The 18,265-nt window shown below is 58.3% G+C and overlaps 1 protein-coding gene across 2 annotated transcripts in view; it reads right to left on the reverse strand.

Annotated features, from left to right (window-relative positions):
• Positions 1–18,265, reverse strand: part of ZC3H3 (zinc finger CCCH-type containing 3) — a 90,004-nt gene that overhangs the window by 11,782 nt on the left and 59,957 nt on the right. For both annotated transcript variants that reach the window (XM_025871241.2, XM_025871242.2), the window contains exons 5-9: positions 15,390–15,577; positions 9,862–9,904; positions 9,606–9,767; positions 9,429–9,498; positions 7,132–7,263 (exon numbers count right to left, since the gene is read on the reverse strand). In XM_025871241.2, the coding sequence (XP_025727026.2) occupies positions 7,132–7,263; positions 9,429–9,498; positions 9,606–9,767; positions 9,862–9,904; positions 15,390–15,577 (595 nt within the window). The remainder of the gene's footprint in view (positions 1–7,131; positions 7,264–9,428; positions 9,499–9,605; positions 9,768–9,861; positions 9,905–15,389; positions 15,578–18,265) is intronic.

The raw sequence follows: 18,265 nt of genomic DNA on the forward strand, positions 1-18,265 counted from the left end.
ACTCCCACCTCAAGACCCTGGGCGGGGGGGGGGGGGGGGGAAGAGCAAAATAAACCCAAAGCAACAGAAAGAAACAGTAATGATATGAGCAGAAATTAAAAAAACAAAACAAAACAATAAGAGAAAAATCAATGAAACAAAGAGCTGACCCTTTAAAAAGATCAATAATATTGACAAACCTCTAGCAAAACAAACAAAGATAAAAGTCACAAATTTCCAGTATCAGGAATGAAACAGAGGTCACTACAGACCCTGGAGACATCAGATGGATAATTAGGGCATACTTCAAACAATTCTACACACATAATTTTAACAACGTAGATGAGATGGGCCAATTCCTAGAAATACACAATCTGCCAAAACTGACTCAAGAAGAAAAAGAAACTCTGACTAGCTCTCTATATAGTAAGGAGACTGAATCAGTAATCAGAAACCTACCAATAAAGAGAAGCCCAAGACCAGAGGGCTTCACTGTTGAATTCTACTAAACACGTAAAGAAGAATGAACACCAATTCTTCCCAAATTCTTCCAAAAAACTGAAGCATAAGGAGTCCTTCCTAATTCCAAATAGCCAAACAACCTGTGAGGCTAGCCTTACCCTGATACCAAAACCAGACAAAGATACTACAAGAAAAGAAACTATAGATCAAAATTCGTCATAGATATAGATGTAAAAATCATCAACAAAATACTAGAAAACTGAATTCAGCAATGGGATTTATTCTTAGAATGCAAGAATATTCAACATACAAAAATCCATCAACATAACTGATTCAAGGTGATCAATATGACTGGCCACCTTAACAGAATGAAGGAAGAAGAAAACCACATGATCATCTCAATTAATGCAAAAAAAAATCTGACAAGATTCAACACCTTTCATAATAAAAACACCAAATAAACTAGGAATAGAAAGGAACATCCTCAACAAAATAAAAATCATATGTGAAAAGCCCACAGCTAACATCACACTCAATGGTGAAAAACTGAAAGCTTTTCCTCTAAGATGAAGAACAAGACAAGGATGCCCCCTTTTGCCACTTTTATTCAACACAGTACTAGAAATTCTAGTCAGAGCAATTAGGCTAAATAAATATTAAAAAAAATATATAAAGTCTAAGTTTAAAAGGAAAAAATTATCTCTGTTAGATGACATAATCTTATACATAGAAAACCCTAAAAGAACCCACAAATAAATTGTTAGAGCTAATATATGCAGTCAGTAAAATTCCAGAATATAAAATCAACACACACACACAAAATCAACTTATTACTACACACTTGCAAAGAACAATCTAAAAAAAAAATTTTTTTAAATTTACATTTACAATAACGTAAGAAAATATAAGATACTTAGGAATAAATTTAACCAAGGAGGCAAAAGACGTACATACTAAAAACTACAAAACACTGCTGAAAGAAATCAATAAAGGTCTAAATAAAGGGAAAGACATCCCATGTTCATGGACTGGAAAACTTCCTATTATCAAGATGACAATACCACCCAGAGTGACCTACAGATTCAATGCAATCCCTACCAAAATCCCAAAGGCCCCTACCCCTGGTTTTGTTTTTTGTTTTTTTTTTTTAAGAAAAAGCCCATCCTAAAATTCATATGGAATCTCAAATGACCCTGAATAGTCAAAATAATCTTGGAAAAGAAGAACAAAATTGAGGGATTTACATTTCCTGGTTTCAAAAACTTATTTATAAAGCTATCATAATCAAAATACTTGCTTAAGGACAGACATAGAGACCAGTGAACAGAACACAGCACCCAGAAACGAACCACCATATGTATGGTGGACGGGCTTTCAAGAAAGGAGCCATGACCATTCAGTGGGGTAAGCGCAGCCCTTCAGCAAATGGTGTTGGGCAAACTGTCTGCCCACATACAGGAGACTGGCGCTGGGCCCTCATCTCATACCACATACGAAAACTGACTCAAAATGGACCAAAGACCTAAACTTAAGAACTGAAACTATTAAACTCTTACAAGAAAACAAAGGGAAAAGCTTCGCTGACATTGGGTTGGACAAGTATTTCTTGGATATAACACCCAAAGCACATGCAATAGAAAAAAAGAGAAAAATTATACTTAATGAAAAACTCTCATGCATCAAAGTACACTGTCAAGAGAATGAAAAGACAGAATGGGAGGAAAGAGTCACACATCGTATCCTGACAAGGGTTTAATTTCCAGGACACATAAAAGAAGTCTTATGACTCAGGGGCACCTGGGTGGCTCAGCTGGTTAAGTGTCTGACTTCAGCTCAGGTCATGATCTCAGGGTCCCTATTGGGCTCCTTGCTCAGTGGGGAGTCTGCTCCTCCCTCTCCCTCTGCCTGCCGCTCTGCCTACTTGTTCTCTCTCTCTCTCTCTGTCAAATGAATAAATAAAATCTTAAAAAAAAAAAAAAAAGTCTTATGACCCACCAACAAAACGCCCCCAAACAACCACATTCAAAAATGGGCAAAGGAGGTGAACAGACATTTGTGCAAAGAAGATGTACCGATGACCGGGGCGCCTGGGTGGCTCAGTTGTTAGGCGTCTGCCTTCGGCTCAGGTCATGGCCCCAGGGTCCTGGGATCGAGCCCCGCATCGGGGTCCCTGCTCCGCGGGAAGCCTGCTGCTCCCTCTCCCACTCCCCCTGCTTGTGTTCCCTCTCTCGCTGTGTCTCTCTCTGTCAAATAAATAAATAAATAAATAAATAAAATCTTTTAAAAAAAATCTTTAAAAAAAAAGATGTACCGATGATCAACAAAGACACGAAAAGGCGCTCCACATCCCTGGTCTTTAGGGAGATGCAAGCTGAAACAACTAGATGCTCACTAGGACGGCTGCTGAAAGAACTGGGGGGAAGGGTCACAAAGCCTCAGCGAGGACGTGAAGAGACCAGAACCCGTATAAGCTATTGGTAGCAACGTAAAACAGCACAACCATTACGGAAAACAGTCTGGCGGTTCCTCAAAAAGCTCAGCCTAGAATTACCAGGTAGTCCGGCAGTGGCACTCCTGGTTACCCACCCAGAGGCAGCGACAGCAGGCACACTCCACGAGAGGCCGACACGACCACGTCCACACAGCAGCATGAGCTACAGACCCAGGAGGGCCAACCCAAGCGCCCACCAGAGTGTGGTCCGGATGTAAATGGGATGTTACTCAGCCTTAAAAGGAGCGAGGGACAAACTACCAGGGGGGTGAGCCGACCACATGCTGGGTGAGAGAAGCCAGACACAAAGGCGCAGACACTGTCTGATTCTACTGCTATTAAATATCTACCAAGAGGCAAGTCCACGGACACAAAATGTAGATTAGCGGTGCCCAGGGTTGAGAAGGGGTTGTGGGGCATTATCCTCGAATGCTTAACGCTTCTGTTTGGGGTGATGAAAAAGTTCTGGAAATAGACAGTGGTGGTAGCCATGCAACACCGTGAGTGCAATTAATACCACTGTGTGGTAGAGACAGAAAGGGCAAATGCCGGGCACCTGGGGGGCTCAGTCGGCTGAGTGTCTGCCTTTGGCTCAGGTCATGATCCCAGGGTCCCTGTCGGGCGCGCTGCTCAGCAGGGAGCCGGCTTCTCCCTCTGCCTCTGCCGCTCCCTGCCTTGTGCTCTCTCTCTCTCAAATAAATAAATAAAATCTTTAAAAAAGAAAAAGAAATGACAAATTTTACATTATACTTATTTTGTCACAATTAAAAAATTTAATAATGTAATATACCAAAAATCATTCTAATGTACGGTTAAACAGGTGAATTGTAGGTTATGGGAATTATAGTTCAATAAAACTTTTTTTTTTTAAAGATTTTATTTTTTAAAATTTATTTTCAAAAATTAAAAAAAAAAAAGATTTGAGAGAGAGAGTGAGAGAGAAGGAGCAGGGGAGGGGCGCAGTTAGAGAGAAACCTCAAGCAGACTCCCTGCTGAGCAGAGAGCCTGACACGGGGGCTCCATCCCACGACCCTGAGATCCTGACCTGAGCCAAAATCAAGAGTCAGATGCTCAACTGACTGCGCCACCCAGGCGCCCCCTCAATAAAATGGTTTACACAAAGATAAAGGAACGGCCAATGAACACAGTGTTCAACACCATCAGCTGTCAGGGAGACACAAAATGAAGCCACAGTGAGAGACCCCGCACCACCAGAGAGGCTGCGGTCCACAGGACAGACACCGACAAGTGCTATCAAGCGCGTGACCTCAGGAAAGCCTCATTCGCTCCTGGCGGCACGGCCACAAGGGAAAGCAGGCAGTGAGGCCTGCAGCCACCATGTGGCCCAGCGACTCCACTCCTAGGTGTGTCCACGCAAGGGAAACAAGAGCCTGTGCTCCCAAAAATTCGCACACAAACGTTCACATAGTCCCAAACTGGGGACAAACCAAACGTCCAGACACTGACGAATGAATGAACACAATGTGGTTTCTGCACACAACGGAGCGCCATTCGGCCAGGAAAAGGAACGCAGGCCTGACCTTGAGGGCAACACGATGACCCTCAAAACCAGGTTAGAAGAAAGAAGGCAGACAGCAAAGGCTGTGTTGCGGGACTTCCATGCGTGAAATGTCCAGAAAAGACGAGTGTACGGGGATGGCGGGTAGATCACCACTGTCTGGCTGGGGGGCACCACAGGTGGGACTTGACCACAAAGGGAGCAGAGGAGTGTTTGGGGTGAAGGACGTGTTCTAGAACTGGATGGTGGGGACCGCTGCACAACCCCGCCTGTGCAGTGAACCGGATGACACGGGGGCTGCACCTCCGTAAAGCTGGGCTTCTTAAAACAGGCACCCCAAAGCAGAGAGGAGAGAAGGGGTAGTTTCAGATGCAGTTTGGGGGATGGGGCCCACTCTATGGAGGAAACCTAACTGGGGTCCGACTTCACACCACAGGCAACTCAACAACAGCTAACACTTGCCCAAGGCCTGCTCCAACGGCGGCAAAGGAAGTCTTACTCGCCACCATCCCCCTGTGGCGGGGGCCCCCATCAGCCTAATTTTACCAACCAAAAAGCGGAGGCCCCGAGGGGTGAGGTAGCGAGTGCGTGGTGGGCTGCACGCGGTGGTGACGGGGCTGGGCTAGGGTCCGAGCCCCTGCCCCGGGGCGTCCTCTCAGGCCCACTGCACTGACAAGGACAGGGCAGGTCCAGGAACAGGAGCACAAGGTGAACATGGATGGACTCCGCCCCACAAACACAGGAAGGATTTCAGCCGAAGGAAGGACACCACCGGCAATGCCAACAGGTGATGGAAACTCGGCCTGTGACCTTGAAGCCAAAGGGTGATGCCCGGAGGCCACGAGAGCTTGTGAGAGGCAGGACGAGGTAGGGGCAGGAGGGCGGTGGAGGGGCCTTCAGGAACTCCGCCAGCAAGCAGAGCAGCTGGTGCAGGCCGCGCACTGATGTGCAGGGGACGGGCAGCAGGAAGGCTGGCAGGGGCCCCGGCACAGAGAGCGCTGGGTTGCCACGGGTGTGGCGGGCAGACTCCCGCTTTCAACAAGGGGGCAGCCATGGACTGATACCTTGCGCACACGGGCATCTCCCAGCTGTGGATGCCGGCGGCCGGCAGCATCTGGTGGAGCCGGAGTGCACCGAGTGCCCGCAGCACACATCGAGGGCCACAGGGGTGCCCAAGCGGGATGGTGACAGTGCACGGCAGGAGCCCGGGCCACAGCCACACACATGCCTCAACAGGGAGAAATGGGTGCCGGGAAAGAGAAGGGGGCAGACGAGAATCACCAGGGGCTATGAAAACTAGCAGGTGAGCATGGGGGCCTCCGGAGTCTGCAAGTGTCTCCCTCAAACACGCATTAGGCAGAGAGGGAACAGCATGGGCACCTCGGCGGACACCCGAGGAACACGGCCCCTGCTGGGACGGTGGCGTCCGGGTGCCAGGCCCCCCGAGGTGGCAGGCATCCCACGGGACAGCCATCCTTGCCCGCAGGTCCTGAGCGGCCGAGGGACAGAGGGGACGCTCCTGAGGGAAGGGGAGGAGACGGGCCGGGGGCCGGGGGGCCGGGGGCCAGAGGCTGCCCTCGGAGCGGCAGGTCCCGCAGTAGCCATGTGGGCCCCGGAGAGGGAAAGGAGCAGAGATTTACTCCCAGCCTAAATTATTCACAAGAAAAGGGAGTGCGCCTCTTTAACAAGCCAGGGCTTTATGAAGCAAGGTTAACAATTTCACTTGATTCAGTGGAATATTATAAACTCTCTGGGGCCCGTTTGAGGACTTGTACATCAGGCACAAGGCGACGACTCAGCACTTTTTATATTATTTAGAGAATAAAATTAACCCTCACCGGCCCAGGCTGCTGCCTCCCCACCCCCGCTGGATCTGGCCTGCTCAGCGCTTTCCCCATATATAATTACAAGCCGCTATCCATCATGTGGCAGCCACGCAGCGCCAACACGCTGAAAGGGACGCAGTAAGCACTTCCACTAATAGAAGCAGAACTTAAATATCACTTTGATATTTTCATTTACATTGGAATATCTTACAATAATCACGCACAGCCTCCGTGGGGGGTCCCGCCCCCGCCCCCCCTCCCACCCCCACCGCCAGGGCTCTGGGCATCCTTCAAGGTGACCCGCTGGCTGCAGGTCAGGTCCCCAGGTCTGCCAAGCCTGGCTGGGCCCAGCCCCTGGAGGCAGAGGACGTGGGGAAGGAGGGCCCCACGGTGTGAAATGGGGGAGGAGGGTGTTTGTCAGGGGCCTCGGGCTGTCCTTGCACTGACCGTGCTCCCCTTGTTCAGGCCCAGCTCCGCTGCCCCGCCCACTGGGGGTCCCCAGGAAGCCCCAGCTCTGGTCTCCCCAGTCGACCGCAGGCCCACGTGGGGATGAGCAGGACGGTAATGAGGAAGGGAAGGAGCCAGTGCGCTCAGCTGCCGGGAAGTCCCCAGCACAGCAGCATTCTTGCTGTCAGACGAGGGCGACAGGAGGCAATGACACGCCCGTGACAAGCCCGGGCTACCAGCTTGCAGGTGGCCCTCGCAACCCAGTTCCCCAATCCCCTTCACACCGGCCTGCTTCACCCTCACCCTCGTCACCCTGGGGTGATGCGTGCTCCAAGGAAGGCCCTGAGCAGTACGGCTGGCCCCCTACTGGGGGCTAGGTGCTGCCCGCCGCCCACTGCGCCCCTCACCTTTGCGCCCAGTGGGCAGTAGCCTTTGAGAAAGTCCGTGCAGACCTCCGCCTTCCGGGACACGTAGACATGGCTGTAGGGACAGTTGCTGTTGCTGCAAATCCCCTTCAGGAAGTAGGAGCACACGGGCATCTGTGGAGGCGAGGGGACAGGGGTGAGGGCCAGCAGACCCCCATGGCTCCCTTCGGCGCATGGGCCCAGTCCGTCCGGTGCTAGTACAGCCCCGCCTCCTCCAACCCTCCGTCAGGAGCCTGCACCTCACTTTACAGGCAAAACACCTGGACTCAAAGGACCTGCCTGGGGCTCCAAGGCCAGGCGTGAGCCACACAGAGACCCCCCCCAAGGGAGAAACGACACACCGTGCTGGACAGCAGGAGGGGGGCCATCAGGAGCCACGAGCACCTGAGGCCATGCCAGGTGAGGGCTGCCCACCCCAAAGGGAGACCCCCCCAAGTTTCTCCAGAAGGCAAGGTTGTCTGGGCAGGACACACGTGCCCTCAAACAGCCCAAGTGAAGACATCCCTGCAGGATGGCTGAGCTCCAGATGTTCTGTCACCTGCTCTGGAGATTGCCCGGTTTCCAGGCAGTGGGGCCACAGTGGACAGGCCAGGAGGGGTTGGTGTCTGGAGGAGCAGGGGCTGGGGGGTAAGGGGGAGACAGAGCATGGGGGCTTTAGGTAGGGCACAGGCTACAGGGCCCGGAAATTCAGCCGATCTCCCAGCTGCCTGGACACCTGGCAGTGTCCGTGGGCTGGTGACCTGATTCTACCCAGGGAAGCCTAGGGATGGACCGTGGGTAGGCAGGGAGATGCCCTGGAGCAGCCCAGAGCTGCACTGACCCCAGGCTGGCACTGTGGAGGCCTGGCTCCAGTGCCCTGGCCGCCAGCAGGTGGACCCAGGGAAGACCTGGGGGCGAAGAAGGGGGACATGGAGCGGGCGGCCTGGGCAGGGCTATGCCGCACAGCAGTCCCTGGCCCTGAGGCTGGGAGACAGAGAGAAATGCAGCCCACTTTCTCCCGTTGGAGGAAGCCGAGGCCTGAGGGCCAGCGAGGAGGGGTCGCTGATCTTGCCCACCCTGACCTCGGCAGTTGCCATTTTGCCAGGCGACTCCTCTCTGGCGCCCATCCCTGGTCAGCCCCCTGGGGACTTCCCACCTTCCCCAGGCCTGTTACCCCTGCAGGAGCTTCTCTGAGAGCTGGCCTCTCCCGCTCTCTCCTGTCAGACCCGCCCTTCACGCACCCCACTGCAGCCCCTGGTCCCCGGGTGGGTCTGCACTGGCGGGCACCCCAGGGCTCGGCTCCTCACACCTCCACACGTAGCTCCGGCCGGCCTGCCAGGGGCCCCATGCAGGGGCTTCCAGGGCAGGGCAGAGGGGAGGCCAGGGCAGGAATGAGGGAGAAAGCAAAGAAACAAAGGGTGATTTAATGTGCAAGAGTTTATTTTTAATTGTCTTTTAACTGCAGCGCGCAGGGGAGAAGGGCTGGCCCGTCTGGGGCTGGCAGTGGTATGGCTGCAAACGATTCCCTTAATGTGGCTTTTGATATAGAGCCCAAATTACCTCTAATAAAAAGGAATAATAAAGCCAACTCTTACACCAAACGGAACTCCTCCTAGCTGTCAGCACGGCCGTTATCGAGAGGGGACTGCATTCTCATTTCAATTAACCTTGTCTGCACCCACCACGTCCACACAAATAACAATAACATTAATTCAGGGCGCGAGTGCGGGCGTCCACACCAGACAGCTCAGAATGTGCACCAGCTTCGGAGCTAGAGCTAATGAACCTGAAACTCGACGTGAATTTCCAAATTGCTCACAACAGAGTTTCGAAGCTCTATTAGGGAGAAAAATGCTGATTCTTTTCAAGTTCCTCAAGGGGAAAAGCTGTTGTAGCGGCAGCCTCGGCCCGATCCCGCCTCCCCTAACCTTGCCGCGGCCCCAAAGTGGGGGGCGGGTGGCAGGCAGCCCAGCCCGCCCGAGCCCTCACCTCCAGGCTCCCGGCATGCTGGTACCCGGGCCCCAGCGCTGCCCCGGCTCTGCCCCTGCAGTGGGCGCCCATGGGAGGGGGTCCCCTGTGCTCATGGTGGCTGAGGGGAGGGGCCTGCGAGACGGGGGCCCGGTGGTGCGCCCACCTGTCCTCTGCTGCCCTTCCAGCACGCCCTGCCTCACCCCACTGTCCCTGGGCACCGGGCAGGGGTGGTCACACAGCCAGCCCGCCCCCCCCACCCCCCACGCCCTGGCCAGGGGAGAACTGGGGGGCGGGGCCTGCAGGGAGGCCGGGTGCCTAGGGGAGCTCACCTTCTCCTTAGACACGTGGTGGGAGAAGGGGCACGTTCCGTCTGTCTTCTTGCAGGTGCCCCGGAGAAACCTGTGCAAAGGAGGGAAGTGGGTCGGAGGCGCCAGGGGCAGGGCGCCCACACAGCCCCCTGAAGCCCCCGCCCCCCGCCCCCCGAGGCCCGGCAGGGCAAAGGGCACCTGGTGCACACGGCCACCTTGTCGGGGTCGTGGATGTAGGGACAGTGCTGGCCGTGGTTGCACCTGCCGAAGCGGTTGTAGTACATGCAGTACTCCTGCTGCTGCTTCCGCCGCCGCTGCCTTGCCTGCCGGACAATGGCCAGGCTGCGCTGGACGGCCCGGCTGTGGACGGGGGTAGAGGTTCGTGAGCCTGAGGGACCCCCCCCGCCCCGCCCCGCCAACCTGTGAGCCCCACGCCCAACCCTGAGGGACATACCTGGCCAGGGAGCGGCTGCAGCTGCTGGTAGGGTCCACGCGGCCTGTGGGGAGAGGCCGTGTCACGCCAGGCCCCCAGGCCCCCAGGCCCCCAGGCCCCAGGCACTCCCACTGCCCAGCAAGCTGCTCTGCGCAGCCCTGTCAGGGTTCCCGCTCTCAGCGCAGGCACTGCTGCCCCCTAAGGGAAACCCCCTGCCCTCCCTTCGGGCTGGGCTGTATACCCTGCTGGGACCCTGCCGGACCCCCACCCGGTGCAGGGCAGCGGCTTGTCCAGGGACCAGATCTGGCAGTTGGCTGGCAGCCTCGCCTCAACACAGGTGGTCCCAGGACCGGCAGGTGGGAGGGGGGCCTCCCTGCCACCTCCCTCTGCCAGGAGCAGGGCCCAGGGATATGGGACCTGAGTGGGATCCAGGAATGCCCCCTGGCTTCGTCGTAGCCAGTAATGACTTTTCTGTATTGACGGGGTCATACGACAAAAACATCATAGTGAGTACATAGCTGCAAAGCCTGAAGTCCTTGCCCCCAGGCTCTAGAGGGACCTATGTGCCGACCTCAGCCTCCACAGGCCCCAGACGAGCACGTCTGGCTCATTGGCCATGGCAGGTACCCATTCCTCAAAACCCTAAGCACAAAGACCAATCAAGTCCTCTCTGAGGTCACTGACTGTGGCCCAAAGGGGATCTGTTCATGAAATGGACAGTAGTCACAAGAAGGGAACAGGTGACAGGATGCCCACAGCCAGGGCAGTTGGGGTTGGGGGGGGGCTAGGGCAGCAGGGGACAAGGGGCAGGTGGGCAATGCTTGTCCTGTGTGAGAAAGGGGAGGGAGTCCAGACGAACGTACACCCTCCTGCCTCCCTTTTAGGCACAAGGTCACCGTCCCCCAGGGCCAGGGTGGGCAGGTCTGGGTAGGTCGGGGCCAGAGGCTGCTCAGACAGCCATGGAGGCCCACAGTTCCTCTCTCTCTCTCTCTCTCTCTCTCTCTCTCTCTCACACACACACACACACACACACACACACACACACACACACACGAACCTTCTCAGACCAGATTCAATTTCTCACAGGCAGCTGCTGAAATGGATCTGCTGGTAAGAGGCAGAAGTGACATCACTCAGAAATTCTAGGGACCTGAGGCAATGACAAAGCATCCCAGGCTTAAAAAGGGATGTCCCCAAGCTGCCTGGCCCTGAGCTGCCCCCATCGGAGCTGCATGGGAGGCCCGGGCAGGTGGCCCTCCTGCCGCCTGGAGGCCCCTCCCTCGACCTCCCCAGAACGACCTTTGCCAGGTCCCAGGCAGCTTGGTCCCCTCTCCTGAGTTCCAGATCTGGTCACACAAGCATTCTGGCACTTTATGCAGCCTGTCCACGTCCAAGCCCCCCCACGCCCCCCAGGCTGGCCTTCAGGCACTCTTCACATGTAGCCTGCGGCCGAGCCCCTCTCCGGGCCGCCGCCCTCGGGCCAGTGTCTGCCCCTCTGAGCCTCAGTGTCCTCAAGCTCAGAAGGGGTGGCTCCAGGCCTGAGCAGCGAGGCCCCCAGTGGGAAGGAGACGCCCCGCCCGGTGGCCATGGCCCAGGCGGCCGAGACACGAATGGGGCTCGATTTGGTGCAGGGGTGGGGGTGGGCCAGGGAGGAGCAGGGCAGGGCAGCGGCGTCCTGGCTCCCAAGCTGGGGACACTGACCGGGGGTCCACGTCAGAGGCCGGCCCAGGTGGCACGTGGTGCCACACACCTGCCAGCCCGGGGCTGACAGAGTGTCACTGGATTGCGGCCCGTGAGCACGGCTTCCCGGCTGTCACCTGGGCTGCCGGTGCCGTTGTGGCGCCATCTGCTCCCACCAGGGCCCGCTGTCAACATGTGTCTGCCTGTCAGACTCGGGCCCCGGGCCTGGCCTCTGAGGGGGCGGGGCAGGTTCACTCCCCTCACCCCCCCCTCCCCGTTCGCTCTTAAAAAATGCCAGTGTGGGGCTCGCAGTGGGAGGCAGCGTTCAGCTGCTGTGCAGTGTTAAAAAATGCACATAAAGTAGCTGGCTGGAAAAGAGGCCGCAAGGTGCTGAGGGGTGCTACAGGGCTCAGCTGAAAACCCTCGGCAGCCACCGAGCGGGAGGCGTCCAGCCTTCAGAGAGCTTGTGCTGCCCGGGGATCTTCCCAAAATAGACACCGTGAGCTTGGCTCGGGCGGCCCCACCCTGTCCCGCCAGTGCCCGTCAGTCCCTGCCAGGGAGTGCCTCACCCTCCCCAGGCCGGAGAGCCCAAGTCAGAGGCTCTGGGGTCAGAAGGAGCAGCTGGGCAGGTCTGCAGCCCCACGGTGCCCCAGTGGGACTCACCCCTCCCAGGAAATCATGGCCCTGGGCAGAGGGAGCCCCAGGAAGAGGCATCGGGAAGGGAGGAAGGCAGCAGGGTGGTGCCTTGAGTGTGCAGTTCGGGGGCCCTCTCTTGCACCCTCTCATGCTGTTCCGTGTGACTTCCCAGCACACAGGGTGGGGTCAGCAAGTCACAGACGAGGAGACAAGGCACAGGGACCCATGACCTGCCGAGGGGTGTGCCACGGCCAATGAGTAGCAGGGACCACAGATCCACCCCACTCTGGGGCCTGGGGGCCAGGCCTGTAGCCCAGGCTGGGGGAGGTGGTTCTGGCAGATGGACTTGGGGCTTCTGCTCCACCGTAGGGACTGCGACAGACGCCTGGTCCCGTGGAACATGTGTCACAGCCCATAGCTGGGTGCACACAGGGAGAGGTCGCAGGGCCGGGCCCTTTGGTTGGGCAGACCTTGGACCCAGAGGGAAGTCCTTGATCACAGGGCTGGGAGGAGGGTGGGAACGAGGCTCTGCACTTCCTTCCCTGCCACCCACCTCCCCATGGCTCGGATACCCCAACACAGGGGCTGACACTGTCCCAGAGAAGCCCAGCAGCCAGGAGCAGCCAGGAGGAAAAGCCAGGAGGAGAGGAGGCGAGCCCCCGCCCCCAAGGAGGGTCTGGCTGTACTTTCCTGCTGAAGTCAAAGTTCTGCTGACACCAAAGGAGAAAATTTATTTCTTTAATTATTATTTGTCTAAGGAGGCCGCTGGTCAGTGGGCACTCCTGCAGCTGGGAACACCCCACCTTCCTCACAGCGAGAAGTAGGCCACCCTTATGCGGGTCTGGGAAGCTGAAGCTGGAGGTGGGGGGTGGTCTCTTGGTGGGCTCTGGCTCTGGCTCTGGCTCATACCTGGGAGAGGCCACCCAACGGTCCGTGTTCCCAATCCCACCTACCTGCCCCAGCCTGCCCTGAAGCTGGGAGGGCTGAGCCCCAGGACTGCCCCCTAGCAGCAAGATGGAGTGGGGCCTCCTGGGAACCCGCCTGGCCCTGGAGGCCTCTGTCCTCCCTGTACTGCCCGAGGCCAGGAGTCTGGGGGAGGTGGGGCCGGAGGCGCCAGTGCCGCACTTGATAGAAGGGGGAAGGCGCCACTGCGTGGAGGTCAGCACCTGCAGGGGAGCGGGCTTGGCGAGGTGTCCTCCCCAGTGAGACGCGGGACAGCTGCCTGCTCAGGTGCGGTGAGGCCTGTGCTGCGGAGGGGGGAGGGAGTGCCCCACAGCCCCTACCGCTGGCCCCTTTCTCCACCTGCTTTACTGCCCCAAGGTGGCAGCGGCAGCCTGGGCTCTCCCAGCAGTTCGGGCTCTCCGCTCTCCTCTCTCGTAACTTCCCCTCAAGCAGCTGCCAAGCAGTTGGCACCCGCCTCTCCCTCTCAGTCTCCGGTGCCTCTCCTCCCACCATGGATTTAAAGGGCCAGGTGGTAGGTATACCCCAAAGGTCCATCCCGCCCACTGGAGATCAGGGTCCATGTGGAGGGGCCCCCGTGCAGCCCAGGACATATGAGCAGCAGGGTCCCGGCAAGGGCCAGGGTGGCCCCAAACCATAATCCACTTCTGGGTCCCTGCATGTGGACAGTGTGAATGCCAGGACAGCCAATGACATCTGGCCAGGCCAGGGAGGAGTCCCTCAGACCTGATGTGAATAAGCAGCACACAGCAGGCTGGGGCTGACAGAATGGCAGGGTGCTCGAGGGGGTGTGGCCCAGGGACGTGCTTGGCTGAGGAAATGTCAGCAGAATGGGCGCCCCCCCCCCCCCCGCCAGTAAGCTTCATCCAGCTCCCAAAGGAGGACAGCAGGGAACAGAGCCTGGGTCCTGCCCGCTGGGTCGGCTGTGGGGTCAAGGGTGACAGTTGGGGGCAGAAAGGATGATAGATGGGAAAGGCCAGCCAGGGCCTTTCACTAAGGAGGCCCAGGGGGAGGCTGGGGCCAGTGGGTATGACCCACAGAGAAGCCTCATCCGTCAGGGCCGAGCAAAACATCACTTTGCAGAGAGGCTGCCCAGAAGCCCTCTATGGCTCCAACCACTCCACAACCAGCCTGCCTAGGGACTGCTCTGCGAAGGACCAACAGCCCTGTGTGGGGCCTCACGGACCATGACCACCGATGCCAGGGGCCTGCTGAGCCCTGGGGGTCAGAGGCTCAGAGTGGGGGTAGGGCTGAGTCTCATGCAGGCCCCGTGAGGAGGCCCAGCCAATGCCCTGGACCCTGGCAAGCCAGCTGAGGCCAAGGTAGAAAGGCCCTTGGATCACACAGCCTAATCCCTCGAGAAAGGGATGGGGAACATGAGGCACAGGGGCAGCGCACAGCCATGGCCTTTGGGCCCCCAGTGCCTCTCCTAGGGAGCCCAGTGTACCCCGTCTGGAAAGAGGCAGCCAGGCACCCATGCCTCCCTCCCCACAGTCCCACGGATAGAGGCCCTGGGGACACAGCTGGGCAAGGGCTTCCGGGAAGGGGCCCCCCACCTACAAGATGGCCCCAGCACCCCGCCTCTTCTCCCTCCTGCCCCTTTGGGTGGGCGGGGCGGGGCCTGGGAGCAGCTGGGCCTCTGCAGTCCCCATACTGCCTGCAACCGCACCCTTTTTTTCTAACAGAAAAGGATGGGGGTAAAATTGGACCGAAGCCAAAATATTTTCTAGTTAATTTGTATAATAAGCGAATCCAAAGCATTTCCTTCTCCTCGGCCTGTTTCTCCAGGCCGCGGGGGCGCGCGCGGTGGCGGCGGCTGCCTCCAGACACAGTTGGGAGGCATTGCCAATGAGATTAGGGGGTGCCGCGGCCCCAGGTGTTCACTTGCCAGGGCCGTGTTTACCATACCTGGCTCATCTCCTTTGTCCAGGAGCAAAACACAGAAAATCAGGGCCTGCTCAGGCAAGCGAGAGGCAGTGTGCTCCGGGGGGGGGGGGGGGGGCTTTACCCCGGGGACACAGAGGCCGCAAGCCCTCCCCCTCCATGCCCTGCCTGCTCCAGCTGCCCGTCAACTTCGACAGGGACAGCCACGGAGCCTCTGTAAGCTCTGAACAGGAATACGGACTCCCCTCCTGGCATGGGCCCCTTTGGGAAGCACTCACTCGCATCTGCTCCACGGGAGCCCCAGGCCTGCCTGCCTCAGGTCACCGGCAAGCCTCTGCCCCCACCCACCACGGACAACGCAGGCTGGGGAGTTAGGGGCCCACCCTCACCTGTGCGCAGGAGGGGCCTGCTGCCGCTGTCGCCGCCGGGCCGGCCGTGGGTCTTAGAGAGCTTGTTGGCCGACACCTTGTACAGGACGCCTCCAATGCAGCGGTAGCCTTTGTTCCGCCACCGAGGAGAGCCGGGCTGGGTCTTCCCACCCCCGGCAGCGGGGCGCAGGCGGTTCAGCACCAGAGACCTGTGGAGACAGGGAAACCCCGGTGTGTACAGCCCCACGGGCCCACAGTCTGTCCCCTCCCCTCCTCCACACCCCTGCAGGCAGGGGGGACCCTCAACCCCACTAGCCAGGCTGAAAGGGCACGGGTGGGAGACAAGCCTCCCCCTTCCAGCATGTACACCCCTGGGATGAGACTGTCCGGGCCCTGGCCTTCTGGCAGGGCATCTGGAGGGAGCTCCACTGCACAGGCAAGTCCCCTGAGGGTCCACACCGTGGCTGGTGGTCATCACCACTGCCCGGGAACATCTTCCCCCAGATGCTGCCCCAGCACACACCACCCAGGCCTTTGGGTCAGCAGGCTCTACTCCTGTTCCCTGTTCACCACACGGGAGCCCAGCATGGAGAGTGGGAGGGGACAGCCTCACAGACCCCCATCCGGGCAAGCTGTGTGGGGGAAAGACTGGAGGTGCCTTAAAGTCCTGGGTTGGAAGAGGCCTGGGACAGCCTTTGGGGTCAGCTGAGTGGATGATCCAGGCCGGGAAGGCAGACCTGGGCCTGGATGGCCCCAGTGGCCACTTGCCCACTCCCTCCCTCCAAATTCTCCTCCGACCAGCTCCTGGGCCCTAACCTGGCCAGACCAGAGTGGGTCAGGAGGAGGCCCCAGATGCCCCCACTTCGAGAGACATCCCCCTGCAGACACCACGGCTGCAATGGGCAGTGGCTGTGGGCCCCCAGACCAGCACCAACTGTGGGCCTGCAGCTGTCCTGGCTGACCCACTCCCCCCAGCTGTCACATGGGCAGGCTGCCACCGAAACGAGGGGACTAGGCCCTCCCACTCAGGGCACCTGGCATGGAGACTAGCCAGCTTCATGACTCCAGAAGGGCGTGGGGCCTTTCCCCCCTCAGGACGCATTTCAGCAGTAATTTGTTTATGCAAATTGACCTTAATCCCCTATTAGCTCAGACTCTGCCCATAATGTTATTACCACCGAGTGTGCACATTGCACCCCACCGGCAAATCTGGGCCTGAGTGCTGGTGCCTCCAAGCAGCAGGAGGGGCAGGGTGTGAGGAGAGCAGTCCTTACTGCAGGCACCACCACCAGCCACGGGGACCTGGCTGAAGTAGGGTTCTCCCCACGGCCCTGAAGCCCCCTCCCCCAGGGAGCACACAGATCCCCATCTCCGTGTGGGGCAGCAGCAGACTCTGGTCTGGGCACCCAGGGACAGGGCAGGCCTCGGGGCATCCTGGCACATAGGCTGCTGGAGGTGGGGGGCCACCCACAATGGACTCGCCCGGAGCTGAGTGCTAGGGCTTGAGCAGCCCCGCTCTGGGGTGCAGTTGCCACCCCAACCACTTGGCCCCATGGCCCCCTCGGCCTTCGTCTCTCTGCAAGTTGGGGGTGACTCTTGCCAGCGCAAAGCCTCTGAGGGCATGCTACAGAAACACTGTGCGTGAGTGAGCCGGGTGCTCAGGGGACCCAAAGCTGCGGTATAAGGACAGAGGCCAGGCGGGAAGTGCCAAGGAGGACGCCACAGCCCAAGAGCACTTAACCCAGTTTCCCTTAATCAAAATTTAAGTTCACAAACACCAATCTTGGGGAAAAGCCCTGCCAAGGGACCCCGGCTAGCCTGGCTCGTGCTCTCTGTGCCCTACAGGCTCCAGCTGCCCCCACACGAGGTGCATCTTGGCAGGGAGAGGGTGGGGTGGGCAGGGACCCCCTGGGGAGGCAGACAGACTTGCAGATTTTCCCCAGCCCTGCCCACCCTGGCCCCAGGGCATCTGTGCGTCCGCTTAGCACCGGCCTTGTCCTTGTCCCCGTGGCTCACTCGGAGGCCAGGCCAGAGTATGAGGACGGTGGGGCCAGGCGGGGCCACCTTCTGTGCCAGCCCTGCTGCAGACCCCGTGATCCCCCTGCGGGGGCTGTGGTCACTATCCACAGGGCACAGCTTGGCCTGAGTCCTAATCCCCACAGCTGAGAGCTGAGCCTAGGGCCAGGGGCCACCACAGCTTGCTCAGCCAGAGGGCAACAGGTCCCCTACAGCCCCAGCCCCACAGTGTCCAGAGCCCTCAGCGGTCTCCCCACCGACAAGGCAGCTGTCCCTTCATATGCCCATGTGGGTCAGGGCCAGGGCCAGCCCTGGGCAGCCTCCACTCCTGTAGTCCTGGGAGGTTGAGTGACCGGCAGCAAGCCTGGCCCGTGCCTCTAAGACACTCATCCCTCAGGACCAGACCCCAGACCTCCCAACAGGCCCTGCAGTGAGATGCAGCAGCAGCTGCTTACAGGACCAAGGACACCAGTCTTAGCTGCCTCCTCCCTCGGGGCACAGACCCTCCCCTCCTGGGCCACCACCCCTACCCGCCCCCATCCGCACCCAGGACAGCACAAAGCACAGGACAGGTGGGCAACCAGACCTGTGCCCCGCCTACCCAGCTGGGCCCGGCATCTCAGGATCCCACATCCCCAGAAACCCAGTCCTTTGAGGGGTGAGGAAGCTTCCTTGTGGGCATGTGGCCTTGGCTGAGGCCAGACAGGGACAGACCACCACTCCCAGGGCAGCCACACAGGTGAAGCTGCAGAAAGAGGTGGCCAGGCCCAGACAGGCACCCGTGGAGGTGGAGGACAGCAGGGTCTTGGTTCAGAAGGAGCTACAAGCTTCAGGACAGATTATGTTCCAGCCCCGAGGGTGGTCCCATCCGGGCCCATCCC

Source organism: Callorhinus ursinus, unplaced genomic scaffold (assembly GCF_003265705.2).
Source record: "Callorhinus ursinus isolate GAN/ISIS: 27379988/994484 unplaced genomic scaffold, GSC_fseal_2.0 scaffold5, whole genome shotgun sequence".
Classification (NCBI taxonomy): Eukaryota; Metazoa; Chordata; class Mammalia; order Carnivora; family Otariidae; genus Callorhinus; species Callorhinus ursinus.